At 40.3% G+C, this 13,056-nt stretch overlaps 1 protein-coding gene across 2 annotated transcripts in view; it reads left to right on the plus strand.

Moving 5' to 3' along the window:
* The window catches only part of CLMN (calmin), an 84,021-nt gene extending 79,003 nt beyond the window's left edge, over positions 1-5,018 (plus strand). For both annotated transcript variants that reach the window (XM_064142289.1, XM_064142283.1), the window contains exon 13: positions 140-5,018. In XM_064142289.1, the coding sequence (XP_063998359.1) occupies positions 140-290 (151 nt within the window). In that variant the 3' untranslated portion in view covers positions 291-5,018. The remainder of the gene's footprint in view (positions 1-139) is intronic.
* Positions 5,019-13,056: the final 8,038 nt, after the last annotated feature.

The following is a 13,056-nucleotide window of genomic DNA, read 5'->3' on the forward strand; positions in this document are numbered from 1 at the left end:
TGGACTCCGTCTGACTAGACCAAAATGCTTTGTTAAACTGCTGTCTTTTAGTCTGCCCTCTAATCGTCACAGTAAATATTAACAATAAGTGTGTTTTGTTCTTTTTCCTGTCTCGTATCAAATTCTCTCCTGTTTTCAGGAAGAAGGACTTGGAACCAACTGGGATTCCAACACCAACTCATGAGATTACGATTTCTGAGCAGCCGGAGCTATTTTACTTCATCATTTTCTTCTGGGTGCTGGTCTACTGCCTTTTACTCCTTCCACAGCTTCTTAGCAACAAAGTTTGATCTCTGTGAGGTGTGGAAAAATAAACGATGCTGGCTGGATTGCTTTGTGTATCTGCATATGAATATGTACCTTCAGGTGAAGCACAAACAGAAATGCAGGACCTGGTATTTGTGTGTTTTATCAGGTTGTTCCTTAATTCCTCTGCTGTTGTGCTCTGACAGTGTCTGGGCACATTTTATATGATGATAATTGTGTACATATATATAGAAATTACCTGATTTAGTAGATGCAATTTTGTACATTTGTGCCTTGCTTTATAAGATGCTAAATAAAACCAGATAATTATCAGTAGAAATATTAACAATTCAGAGCTCTAGTCTTCAAAAATAATTCTTCTGGCTTATTTACTTATGTAGGGCCTGACACCTGTGGAAGAGGGGTGATGTTGACTTGCCCATGAATCTGACTCAGCTGCAAGGGCAAGGCTAGGAATGCTTTGTCACATTTTCCATGGAATTCTTTGAGAGAGCTGGAGGCAGAGCTGAGCTGCAGGTGCTGGAATGCTCTTACCCCAGTAATTATAATTCCTATGGCAATCCAGCAGAGCAACAAAATCGAGATGAGGAGTTTATTTGGGTAGGGGAGTCTGGTGCCTTTAGGATTTAAATTATTCTTACCCTGCCCTTCTCATTGCGTTTAATTTGCAGGAATAGGCTGGATGTGTAGAAAGGTGGAGAACAGACATGCTGGCTGCTTCTTAGGAGGGATCATACAGGAAATCTCAGCACAGAAACTCCTGTAGAGAATACTGAAGAAATATACCCTTGATATGTTGCTGATGCTGACCATCTTTGCTGAGATGCTCAGATGGTCAGGAAGGTTAATAGTTCTATCAGGAACAGATGCTATGGTTTTGGTCTTGCTTTTGTACAAAAGTATCTGACTACTTCTGAGGCTGCTTCTGCTTTTCTTTGCTGCTTTTAGGTACCATGTCACATGAAGATTCCTTAGTTTGGCTGAAAACTAAGCCAGGACAAAGATCCACCTTATGCTAAAATAAAATACATAAAACTTACAGCCACATATTTTAACTGTCATTTGATAAAAAATATGAAAGCCCTCCATTTCTGAAGCACGTAAAGACACGTCATAATATAGGACAGTTTCTCTGTAGGTATTTAAAACCTGTTTGTAGTCATGTTATCTGATGGGGTAATCATTACCCAACCACGGGTAAGGCGATCCAGGGTAGAGAGTAGAGAGTGATTACATTGGTACAGTTAACTGTGCATAGAAAGAGGCTGAACTCTTCTGGAGGTTTGCCATAACTTGGGACTGTAAAAAATTGCATCTGTGTAAAAGCAGCAGCTTTGTTCATCTAAACTGACTTGTGCATGCCAGAACCTCTTCTTCCACAGTGCAAGATCCAGTCCCTCAGTGCAAGTGCCCTTGCTTCTTCTTGGGCTTTGCGTCCTATTCTAAGCTTAGGGTCTAAAAGCCCAATGGTGAAGCATCTGCTATAACAAAGCCTGTTTGAGCTTGCTGGCTAGAAGACTGCCTTGAGTTAAGGGAGGTTTTAAGGGCTGGTGGGGAACTTTATCATCTCTCCATTTTCCAACATAAAGCATGCACTATCTGAATGTGGACAGTTTTCCTGGGTTTTTTTTTTTCCTTAGTTTTTTGAGAAATGCTGAGCTTGAGCTGACTGCATTTGGTACTTTTGATTTAGCAGCAGAATTCAGATATACAGGGGTACTAATCTATTAAGACCCTTTCTAAACCCCATTGTTGGCCAAATGTGTGGGTAGCAGAGTATTGTCAAGTCTAAGTGTCAGGGAGTGTTTGAGGGTCACTGGATGAAGGATGTTTGGTATGGCCAGAAGCACCGTTAGAGATTGTGAGACAGCTGCAACAGGATGATTTGATGTTACTGTAGTTGTGTAACTTAACTGCAAAGCATTTCATTGTGATTTTACAGAAAATACAAAGAAAAGGTATTCTGTTAAAACAGAACCCTGCTAAATATAAGTGGGACAGATGTCTTAGAACTGAAGAAGTGAGTTAAGTAGTCACAAAATCTACAAGGTGAATTGAATGTACCTTTTCCTAAACAGTAGGAAATTATCGGTGCAAAAAGAGCAAGCACAGGTTACAGTAAAAAAAGACAATCAGTTTTTAATGCCATGAATATTTTTGATGGATTGAGCTCTAAAAGGTATTTTTATTGAGTTTCTAGATTGTAATGAATGTGTCTACAGAATTTTATGCAAAGCTTGAAAGTTCAGCTGTTTTAAAATGATTTTTTTATATAGCAGTGATTATTTTATCTATATATTTAATAGAATGATTTTAAGAGTACATGTAAAAATCTATGTATGTGATAGGATTATTTATTAATAATGACTCATGAGAATGAACATTCAGCTATGTATCAGCTGTGTCATCCGTCTGGAAACTGGGATCAGGAGAAGAACAGTAGACCTGAAAAACATCAGAAGTGGTTGAATGCAATCGTGTGATTCTTTAAGCTGCACAGCAGTATGTCGTTTTGTGATGTTAAACTTTCAGCAAAAGTTGCAAAATATACCAAGCCATTAAGCTACTTTCTTCCATTAAAGTTTCCTGAGGCTGAAATTTCTACATGTTGATATTTGGTGTCTAAACACAGTGAAATCCTTTACATCACCTGGAGACTGTCAATTTATTCCAACTCGGTATGACTGTGACTTCTTTATCCATGAAATGCTCCACTGAGTTTATGGGGGCCCCATGAATTACCCAGCAGGGTTTTTTTAGGGTTTCCTGTACCAGTCCCCAGAGAATCAGAGCTTTAGAAGATTATTCTGGCCACTGTATGTGGTATCATATTCAGCCATCCAACAAGATAATAGTTTTGATAGTGCATTATCACTTATCACTAGCTTTAAGTACTTGGAGACCCTTACTGCCAAGCTCAAACTTGAATGCATCCAGTGATGTGTTCAGTTCCTCTACTTCTGTGGAAGTCAATACAGCACTTCTGTGTGCTAAGCACACACTACAGGATCTGGCTCTGAGGACACTTCAGTCGACATTAATCCCATAGGCCAGGAAGTAGCTGAAGCTTATGTACTGCCCTGAGCACCGGATCCCCTCAGATCCAATGTACACAAACAATTACGCTGACTTCAGTAAACCCCCTTGTATGCATAGCATTTGTTTGCCTAAATTCTGCATGATCAACCCTCTCTTTGTTTTAGGAAGGTAACATCCACTTCCCTTTCTGATTAAGAGTACAGCAGTGGGAAATGAGCGTCTGGAAGACAAGGGTGAGATTACAGGCTGGGATGTGGCTGTGGAAGTTCCCAAACCACTAGAGCTGAAACCGGTTACCCTGACAATAGGTTGCCTGCTGTCTTCCATTAAGATAACAGGTAGTGGACCTAAATGGAGGCAAAAAATCCCTAAGTTGTTGTAGTTCCACATTGTGCTGGTTTCTGTGAGGTAAATAATACCAAATTCTTGTCAGCATACCACCGTTAACAGTAATTCATAACTGCCCAACTTACTATGTCTAAACAGGACTTGCAGTGTGGCTTGTCCCAAGCTTGTGAAGTGTACTTGTGCATTAAATGATACAGAACAGTCATATTCTGACTCAGCTCTTCCACTTAGTGGCACTTTTGATGACTTTCCAGGCAGCTTCCACTGGTGATGTTGTGAAAACAAGAACAGTGTTACTTTCTCACTGTGAGGAAAATGTCTGGCTTTGTGTGTCTAGAACACAGAGTGGGCTTTGGGGTGATTCATACACTTTTTTCTAAATGAAAAATTAGAAGGAGCAGTTAAAATAATTTTACCTTGATAAGAAATACTAAAACCTACCATTCCAAGAAAGGCTAGATCCTGACCTCCACTGCTTTGTTCAGGTCAAGGAATATTTTATTCCCGAAGTAGATTCATTCCATTTACTGGGCCTTTCTGGGATTTCTGATTCACAGAATCCATTTGCTCTCTGTCCAAGGGCCAGTTCAAACGGGGATCCTGATCCACAGCCATTCCTAGACTGTAACATAAAATCACCATTGTTTAGTTTGAAATGACTGGTCTGATTGAAACCACAAACTTTCAAATTATATGCTGCTCATTTCTTTTTTTTTTGAGAGAGAAACAATGCAGTCATTTTAAATGCCAAATAGCTCAGACTATTCAAATAGGGATTTTTATTTTAATTAAAAAAAAAAACAATTTCTTTTGTCTTGAACAAAATAGTTCAGCAGGCAAACCACTTTGTGCTATTGTACTCTGCTGTGTAAAGAACTGAAGAAAGTGCTCTATCCTTCCTGGTAAAAGTTCTTCAGTTTAAAATGCAATCTGTAAACTACTAGACTTTGCTGAAGATTTAATGAGAGACATTTGGAGAAATAATTAGGAAGTAAAGAATGTAACAGTTAAAATACAGTTCTCTTTGGCAAGTGGTGAGGAATGATGGTTATTTAAGGAAGAACAAATGCTGGGGGAATTTGAGTGGTATCAAAAGACGTACTGAAGGAGATGCCTTTTTGTGTACTTTCAAATACATTTCTTCTGAATGCTTTCAATCAGTGGTATGTACTGGATGTTTGCACTTGTTGCTCAAAGCTAATTTTTGTGAGAAAGAAATATATTCTTCTGTATAGTTGGTACATTAGAAAAGAAAATGTTTTTAGCAACTGTTATGCTGTAATAAGAATAGTATTTACTAGTGAATAGTTCCACTTTATTTTATAAAATGTCCCATTTTGAAATAAATGGACAGGCTTCCTGTATTTCATCTGCTATCTGTGGGTTTGTCCTTGTCCTTCCAAGAAAAGATCTTCAAACACCTAATTTCAGGAGAGGTCGCCATTACGTTACTTACTAGTATGTGTATTCTTCATTGTATGTATTACATATTATTGATATATTGAATTTTGTGCCTAGAAATTATATTAACTTCCAAGCAGAGGAGATCTCAGAAAAGACAGCAAATTCATAAAGTGCTGCAGTGTTTCTCCACTTACCCAAAAAGTGACTTTTAATTTTGGAAAGCAGTAAGACAATATTCATAATTGAGAATTTGGGATATTTGGATCCAGTCATTAGCAGTGCTCACTTTATAGATTCACATAATAATTTGGGTTGGAAGGGACCTTTGTAGGTCATCTAGTTCAACCTCCCTGTAATAAGCAGGACTGTCTTCAATGAGGTCAGGTTGCTTAAAGCCTTGCCCAACCTGACCTTGAATGTTTCCAGGGATGGGACATCTACCACCTCTTAGTTACCAGAACTTAAAAATCTCTAGATACAATATGAGACCAATCAATTTTACTGGTGTAATTAATAATACTTAAGTGGAGAACAAAAAGTTTGTGACTTAAAAATTTGAGTTTAATTTTTTGGCAGATGACCATGTGGTGAGGAATTTGCAAGTGGAATGGGAGGGGGAGGTGAATTTCAAATACGCAAGACAAGTCGCCTCAGAATGTGGGAGTAGAGTAGGCTTTTACAAAAGTAGGGGGTTGAAACTAGTTCAAACATGGCAAGAAAGGAATTGTTGTATTTGATTTCTGTTAACTGCTCTGGGATAAGAGTAATTTTGATAGAAACTGCAAAAATAATCTCCCTCACTCTTGCTGTGTAAACATTATTTTTTTTATCTTAAAGGAGATGCATTTGCAGCATGAGAAACATCCCCATCTGGATCATGGCAGCAATGGAGACAGGTGCAAGGTTCATTTCAGATAAGGAACCACATGCAAGTACGCAGCCCAAGTATGCAAACTTTAGTTGTGTGGTAGCCTAGATCCCCTAAGGATAACCTGTGGACATCATGCATATGTTCTGGTTGGTAATGTTGTATACTGAAACTTTTGTTCTCTCTCCAATGCTTATCTTACCTGTATTGTAAACAAAAGCCAGCAGAGGCAACCTTCAAGTTGCTGGACTGGTAACAACCAACCCTTTCGACACGAGTTGTGATTTTTATTAAGACACCAAAATACAGCAGTAATCTTGAGCTGCTGGTTTTATTGATGCTACAAGGATGATTTCTGATAGTCAACTGCAGTAATTAACGAAATACCTTCTGCTGACTAACTATTCCTTGGTTAGATGGTACAGTTCTCTGTCCTTGACAAACTGTACACTTTACCTTGGAATATCACATAACATACAGCCAGCGGAAAATGTGTAGCTCCATCTGCTGTAAATACTTGGGCATTATCATTTTGGCATTACTTTTTCCTGGCTGATCTGTGCCCTGGATAACTGATCTATTACTTTGCTGAGGGGTATTTTCTCTATGCTAGCAAGAATGAGCATAACTACAGCATCTAAGTACATTCATATATTGAAAAGTGGCATTTCTTGATTCTTGGGTAGAAAGGAGCATGAAAAAGTGCATAACTAAGGACACTGGGAATGCTTGTTAATTATTGTATGATACATCTTTTGTACTGTCATTGCCGCTGCTTGTGAAATGCAGATACTACATGACTCACTTAAGTCAGTGATGAGTGGGAAGAGATTCCCAGTTACACTTCTAAGAAGTGACAGCTTTCCACAATCAGAAACAGCAATATTTTTTGAGGCAGTAGTTGTCAAGTCCCTGCATAGGAAAAGTTAGTCTGTTGATGATTTTATATACTGATTTTACAAGGGAGACCAACAGTTTAAAGAGGCCCAAACAACTCCAAAGCAGTTAAAAATAATTGAAGTTTCTTTTGCAGTAGAGAAAATACTCTGAGTTCCAATGTCTGGATCACTGAAGTGTGAAAGCATGCAAAGAAAAATAACGAAATGGCATCTTAGAAGGGAACAAATCATTTGTGCAACCTCACACTTTTTGAAATCTCAGCTCCAGTTTTAGGAATAGAATCTGTTCAAAACGGAGTCAGTCTTTCATCTGACTTCTTCCTCCATAACCATACCCGCCACTTTTTCTCATAATATGTTGCAGGTGTTATTAGCACTGTGGTTTAAATTGTTTGCAACCACTCTTTTCTGCAGTGGTCCACAGCTATGAACTGAAAAACCTGGTAGCCAGACTAGGGGCTCTTTGAGAGGAAACTCTCAAGTTACATTTTCTCGAGTGAGTGCAGAGTAGACACATCCTTTCCTGGCCAGAAACTTAAATGCAGCACTCTGGCCCATATTTTCTCTCTGACTGCCAGCTCATTTCAAAGTGTGCTATTTCAAAAGTGTGTGATGCAAGGACAAAATAGCATCACAGAAGGTTGATATCAATGGGAGGCAACAACAGAGGTCACCATTGTCTCGCAAGCAGGAATCTCTTCACGAGTTCATTTTACAATCTGATGAGGCTCATAGAGGTAAAAAGCACAAAGCCTGGTTTTCACTGGCGTGGTAATGCAGTTCTATAGCATGAACAAAGACAATTACGTGTGACACAGTGACCCTTTTTTTTCTTTAAATGCAATTTTCCCCCTTTCCAGCCCCATCTTTGTAGTGGAGGCAGGGAATTAATGTGGCTGAGTCAGGAATTATAAAAATAGAATTATTTTAATTTTTCTGGAAACCCCATCTCTAAATTATACACAAAACTAGGTTTATTTACACATTATAATTTGATCAGAAATTCTTCAGAAGGATGTTATGGACAATTTAGAGATTTAGGAAAGCAGGAAATGGAAAAGGCTAAGCTGTAACACAGCTTTACCCCACTATCAATCATGCTGAGCAGAGAATTAAGGGAAAAGTAGGCTTTACTCATGAAGGTGAGATAGGTATTTGGCAGTGGTCCCTTGCTGAGATTTAACAAAGCCGAGTGCAGGATTCTACACTTTGGCCACAGCAACCCCAAGCAGCACTACAGGCTGGGGACAGAGTGGCTGGAGAGCCACCAGGAAGAAAGGGACCTGGGGGTACTGGTAGATAGTAGGCTGAAGATGAGCCAGCAGGGTGCCCACATGGCTGAGAGCCAATGGCATCCTGGCCTGGATCAGGAACAGTGTAGCCAGTAGGACAAGGGAGGTTATTCTTCCCCTGTACTCAACAGTGGTCAGGCCACACCTTGAGTCCTGTGTCCAGTTCTGGGCCCCTCAATTCAAGAGAGATGTTGAGGTGCTGGAACATGTCCAGAGAGGGGTGACAAAGCTGGTGAGAGGCCTGGAACACAAACCCTATGAGGAGACTCTGAGGGAGCTGGGATTGTTTAGCCTGGAGAAGAGGACGCTCAGGGGTGACCTCATTGCTGTCTACAACTACCTGAATGGAGGCTGTAGCCAGGTGAGGGTGGGTCTGTTCTCTCAGGCAACCAACAACAGAACACAGTCTCAAGTTGTGCTGAGGGAAGTGTAGGCTGGATGTTAGGAGGAAGTTCTTCACAGAGAGAGTGATTTGCCATTGGAATGGGCTGCCCAGGGAGGTGGTGGATCACTGTCCCTGGAGGTGTTCAAGAGAAAATTGGATGAGGCACTCGGTGCCATGGTCTAGTTTATTGGCTAGGGCTGGATGATAGGTTTGACTGGATGACCTTGGAGGTCTCTTCCAAGCTGGTTGATTCTATGATAGGTATTCGGCAATGGTCCCTTGCTGGATTTGTCTGCATCTTGACTGCCTCCTGATGCTGTAAGCAATACCCAGTAGTCTAGATCCACGCGGCAGAAGCCCAAGTTGAGTGGCAAAGCCACCAAACTCAGAAATGTCTCAAGACAGCTGCCACAAGACAGGGATTCGTGGAAGTGACACTGCCTTCAGCAGTGGCAGGGGAGAATTGTCCAAAGGCAGGGACAGTGTAAAACCAAGAGCCGTGTAAAAAGGTCGGAGCCATCCAAAAGTGGGGACAGTCCAGAAGGGGAATTCTGTCATGGCAGGAACCTGTCTGTCGTGAACTCTGTCAAGGTGGGAACTCTTTCAAGGCGGGACCCACGTCGCCTTCTCCCTTGCTCTGTTTATCCTTTTCTAGACAAAGTGTCCATTTGCCATTTTATACTGGGCACAAAAACCCAGCCAACCACTAGCCTGACTCTAGAGCAGACTCCCACACAGGTCAGCACACATGTGGAAAGGTGCCTCCTGCTGTTCCCCCTTCAAGCCTGCAGGGTGGGGAGAAAGCAATTTTTGTGCCGCCTTCTCCTCCCCGTTCAAGCCCTTGGGGGAGAGGGGCGAGAAGAAAGGAATCTGGAATACTCCAGAAGAATCTCTTTTCTCTTACCCAGCAGGAGAAAAATAAAAACACCCCCCCCCAACCCCTAGTGATACAAGTTTTTTATAACGGTGAGATGTCTGTTTTCTTGTTGTCTTTAAACAGCTATCCTATAGAGTAAAACGTCACAGTATTTCCAGCACTAAACTTAGGGGAAAGGTTCTAATTCAATACATTGTTATTTACTCTGTGCTGGATTTCAACTAGTTGAGCTATTCAATTCTTTTCATCCAATGGCCTGTTGGCTTCATTTTTATAGTTGGTTGTGTGGTTTTTACCAAACACTGAATGGCAAACATTTTGAAGTACGTGGAATTTTAGAATTGTGTATCACGTTGGTGACTTCATCTCACAAATATTTGTAAGAAATGTGTGAAATTAATGGAAAAGACAAGTTTTTATTTGGGCTTAAAGTCTGAAGGTTAGCTTCATTACACAAGCATATGATGTGAAATACCTGATTTTTACAATGGAAAGAGGAGAGTGGTGATAAAATAATGAGTAGCACAAATTTTACCATAACTGTGCTTTTTACATCAAAAACTCCTGTCAGCAGGCATGCTCTAGGAGGAAGTAGCTGTGGAGCAAGACACCCTTTTGTATATGAAAATAACTTCCAGAATTCTCCTGGCATTCATGTGGTTTGATTTCTGTGTTTTAAATATTCTGTTTGCCTTCTCTTTGAAGCTAATTGAATTGCATAAAATTCATTATTTAATCACGGCCTGCAGAGGATTAAGGAGGGTTTCTTTATGCTCTAGTTTATGTTAGAAATAATCAAGAGTGCCAATTTCCTTCAGTACTTCAGCTAAAATCAGAAAAATAGACCCATGTGTTCTGATAGCTCCCACTGGATAAAACTGAACAGCTGCTTCTCTTCCTAAGCTTTTGTCACAGGATATAATTATTCTTCCTCCCATAAAAATGCCAGAAGGATGTCCCTTCAATATTATGAAAATATCTAATACTGTAATATTTAGCATGGACATCAAAAAAGATGTGTTCTACATAGCAACAGATGTTTGAGCCAAGGAGGCACTTAATTTGATAATACCCTAGGCGTCCATATAATTTTTCATCTTAAATAATTGTACTAACCTTGGTTTAAATGAACATGAGAGTACTCCAGTTAGCTTTGTCTTCTTGTACTGATTTTGTAGGTAGAGTTATACTAAGGAAGATGGTCAGTCCCAGATAGAGTGTAGATGGAATGATGGAGGCTGGGTGGAGCTCCAGTGACAGATTTTCTGTTGCACACGCACGCTATTCCAGCACAACTTGGAAGAGGAGTGGGTGGCCAGGAGTGGGTCTGCACTGTATTTATGGTTGTTTTCTTCACTAAGAAACAAGGATGACCTCCAGTCTTTACTGAAATACATGTGATGTTAGGAGACTCTAACTTGGTCACCTGGCCTAATGTCAGTGTAAAATGTTCTGTAACTGCACACCCTGAAGGGACTGCAAGAGTGCACCCAGGATCAGCAAAATACAGCACATCCAGATTCATCCACCAGATGCCAGAAAGAAACAGAATTAAGACAACATACATTTACATAATTTAAAGATATTCTTCCACAACAGTGACCACATTGCTCACAGGAGGTTTTACACGTATCTTCATATTTCAGTGTGGTTATCTGAGCAGTTGGTGCATAGATCTGACTGCCTCTTTGCACTATAGGTTAAGCACATGTACCCCATCAGAATGGTAAATTAGGGCAAAATATTTTTTTCTTGCACAAAAAGTAAAAAAAACCACTGGAAAGTTGCCGCGACGAAGGGACGGGGAGGCAGCTTGATGCAAGCTAAGTTCCGACTTTATTAGGTAACATACAGGACTTATATACTTTGTCAGAAGGTATCAGAAGGCTTAACATAGTTACATATTGAATAGTCTTTTTATCACATGCAAAACCGTCTCTTCTTCCAATCTAAATTCTTGTCTGCCACATCTGCTTCCCGTGGAGCAACAGTTAGCATATTCATCAGATAAGGACAGTCTTGGCCTATTCATCAGGTAGCAAAGGACCTGTCTCCTTGCTTCTTCTGATATGCAAATTCTCATTCTTTCCTCTAGCACAATGTTCAGGTCCACTCTGACTCAGATAGTTTGGCCAAGGGCTTGTGTTGCAGCTGGTCCACTGATGACCACCGTTACATTAATCCCACAGAAAGTAATAGAGCTTTTGGACCTGTATGTGAGTGGAGGACTGGAAGAGGTCATCTTGAAAACTGAATTGTGCATTTAGCAGTTAAAATGACACCAAAGCAAACTGTGGTCTCTAACAGCAATGTTAGGTGTTAACGACTGGATGAGGCACTTAGTGCCATGGTCTAGTTGACTGGATAGGGCTGGGGGATAGGTTGGACTGGATGATCTTAGAGGTCTGTTCTAACCTGGTTGATTCTATGATTGTATGATTTTTATCATTTAAGTCCATTTTTTGGCTCAATTCTTTTAACTATGCTCTGAAAAAAAAAAAAAACCAACAAAACTAAGGCAGGACCAAACACTTTCCTGTAGATTTCCTTTCTCCATAATGTAAATTTCCTTTCTCCATAATGTAAATGAAACTCTGAACATAAAAGACATCAAGGTAAAAAGGATGAGCTATTACATCCACAGTGTTCATCCTACCAGATGAAGATTAAAACTGACTAGCATTCACTGACATTGCAAAAAAGTGAGCACAAGGTGTTGAAGAACAGGTAAAGTGATCTGAGCCAGGCACAGCTTTTTCATGGTCACTTCCAGACACAGCTCTTCAGAAACAAAACCACAATTTTGTGTACCATTATAATAAATTACTAGGTATCAAGCAAGGTACTTCCTCTCTGGTTCAACAAAACTGCCATTTGGCAATGTGACCAGATGCAAATGAGATGTGATTGTTGCCTGCAGCTCTGACAATCCACGAGGACTTAGATAAGGCCAAAGGACTTTCAAACTCCAATCTGAATTTACTAGAGTTACCCATTTCATCGTCATAAGCATCTCTCTGGTCCAGACTGTGACTATGAATCTAGGCCATGTAGTAATTAAGCCTGGATGTTTGGTCATTAGCCGTATCTTTGTGAAGATGATTAGATCTTCTCACCAGTCACAAAGAAAACAGTATTTGCAGCTGATGCCATGAGAGTGGGAATGATAGAATGAGGTAGGAATTAAACTGTAAGGTAGCTCCAAATCTGCTAGCTCTCACAAACCTGATTCATTCCAGTTACGTCCTACCTTTGCAACCTATTATTCACACTGAGAGCAGAACTTTCTCCTACATTAGGCACTGCATAGCAGTTTAGGTAGGTTTTTTCAAAGCTTTCTTATTGTCTTGTATCTTCCCAGAGTTTTCCAAGCACAGAGGTTCCAGACTTTTATGTCAATTGTACAACCCCACCCTGTAAAATGGCATATGAGGCACAACAGACCCTGTGTTTCAGCACCACACATTTACAGCTGTTCTTTTATGGTGGAAGGGTTTTAATGATGAAAATGTTAACCTTTCATCAGCTAACCAGAAATTTTGGGGCCTTAAAAAAAGAATCGTTAGTAGCTACTAACATCACTCAAACCAGTGAGTGTTGACAAGAAAATGGTATAAACCCAGTGGTCCAGCTAGTCAACAATCTGCCTGAGCAATGGCAGGAGATGCTGTTTAGCG

The sequence above is a fragment of the Pogoniulus pusillus genome, chromosome 1 (assembly GCF_015220805.1).
Source record: "Pogoniulus pusillus isolate bPogPus1 chromosome 1, bPogPus1.pri, whole genome shotgun sequence".
NCBI lineage: Eukaryota > Metazoa > Chordata > Aves > Piciformes > Lybiidae > Pogoniulus > Pogoniulus pusillus.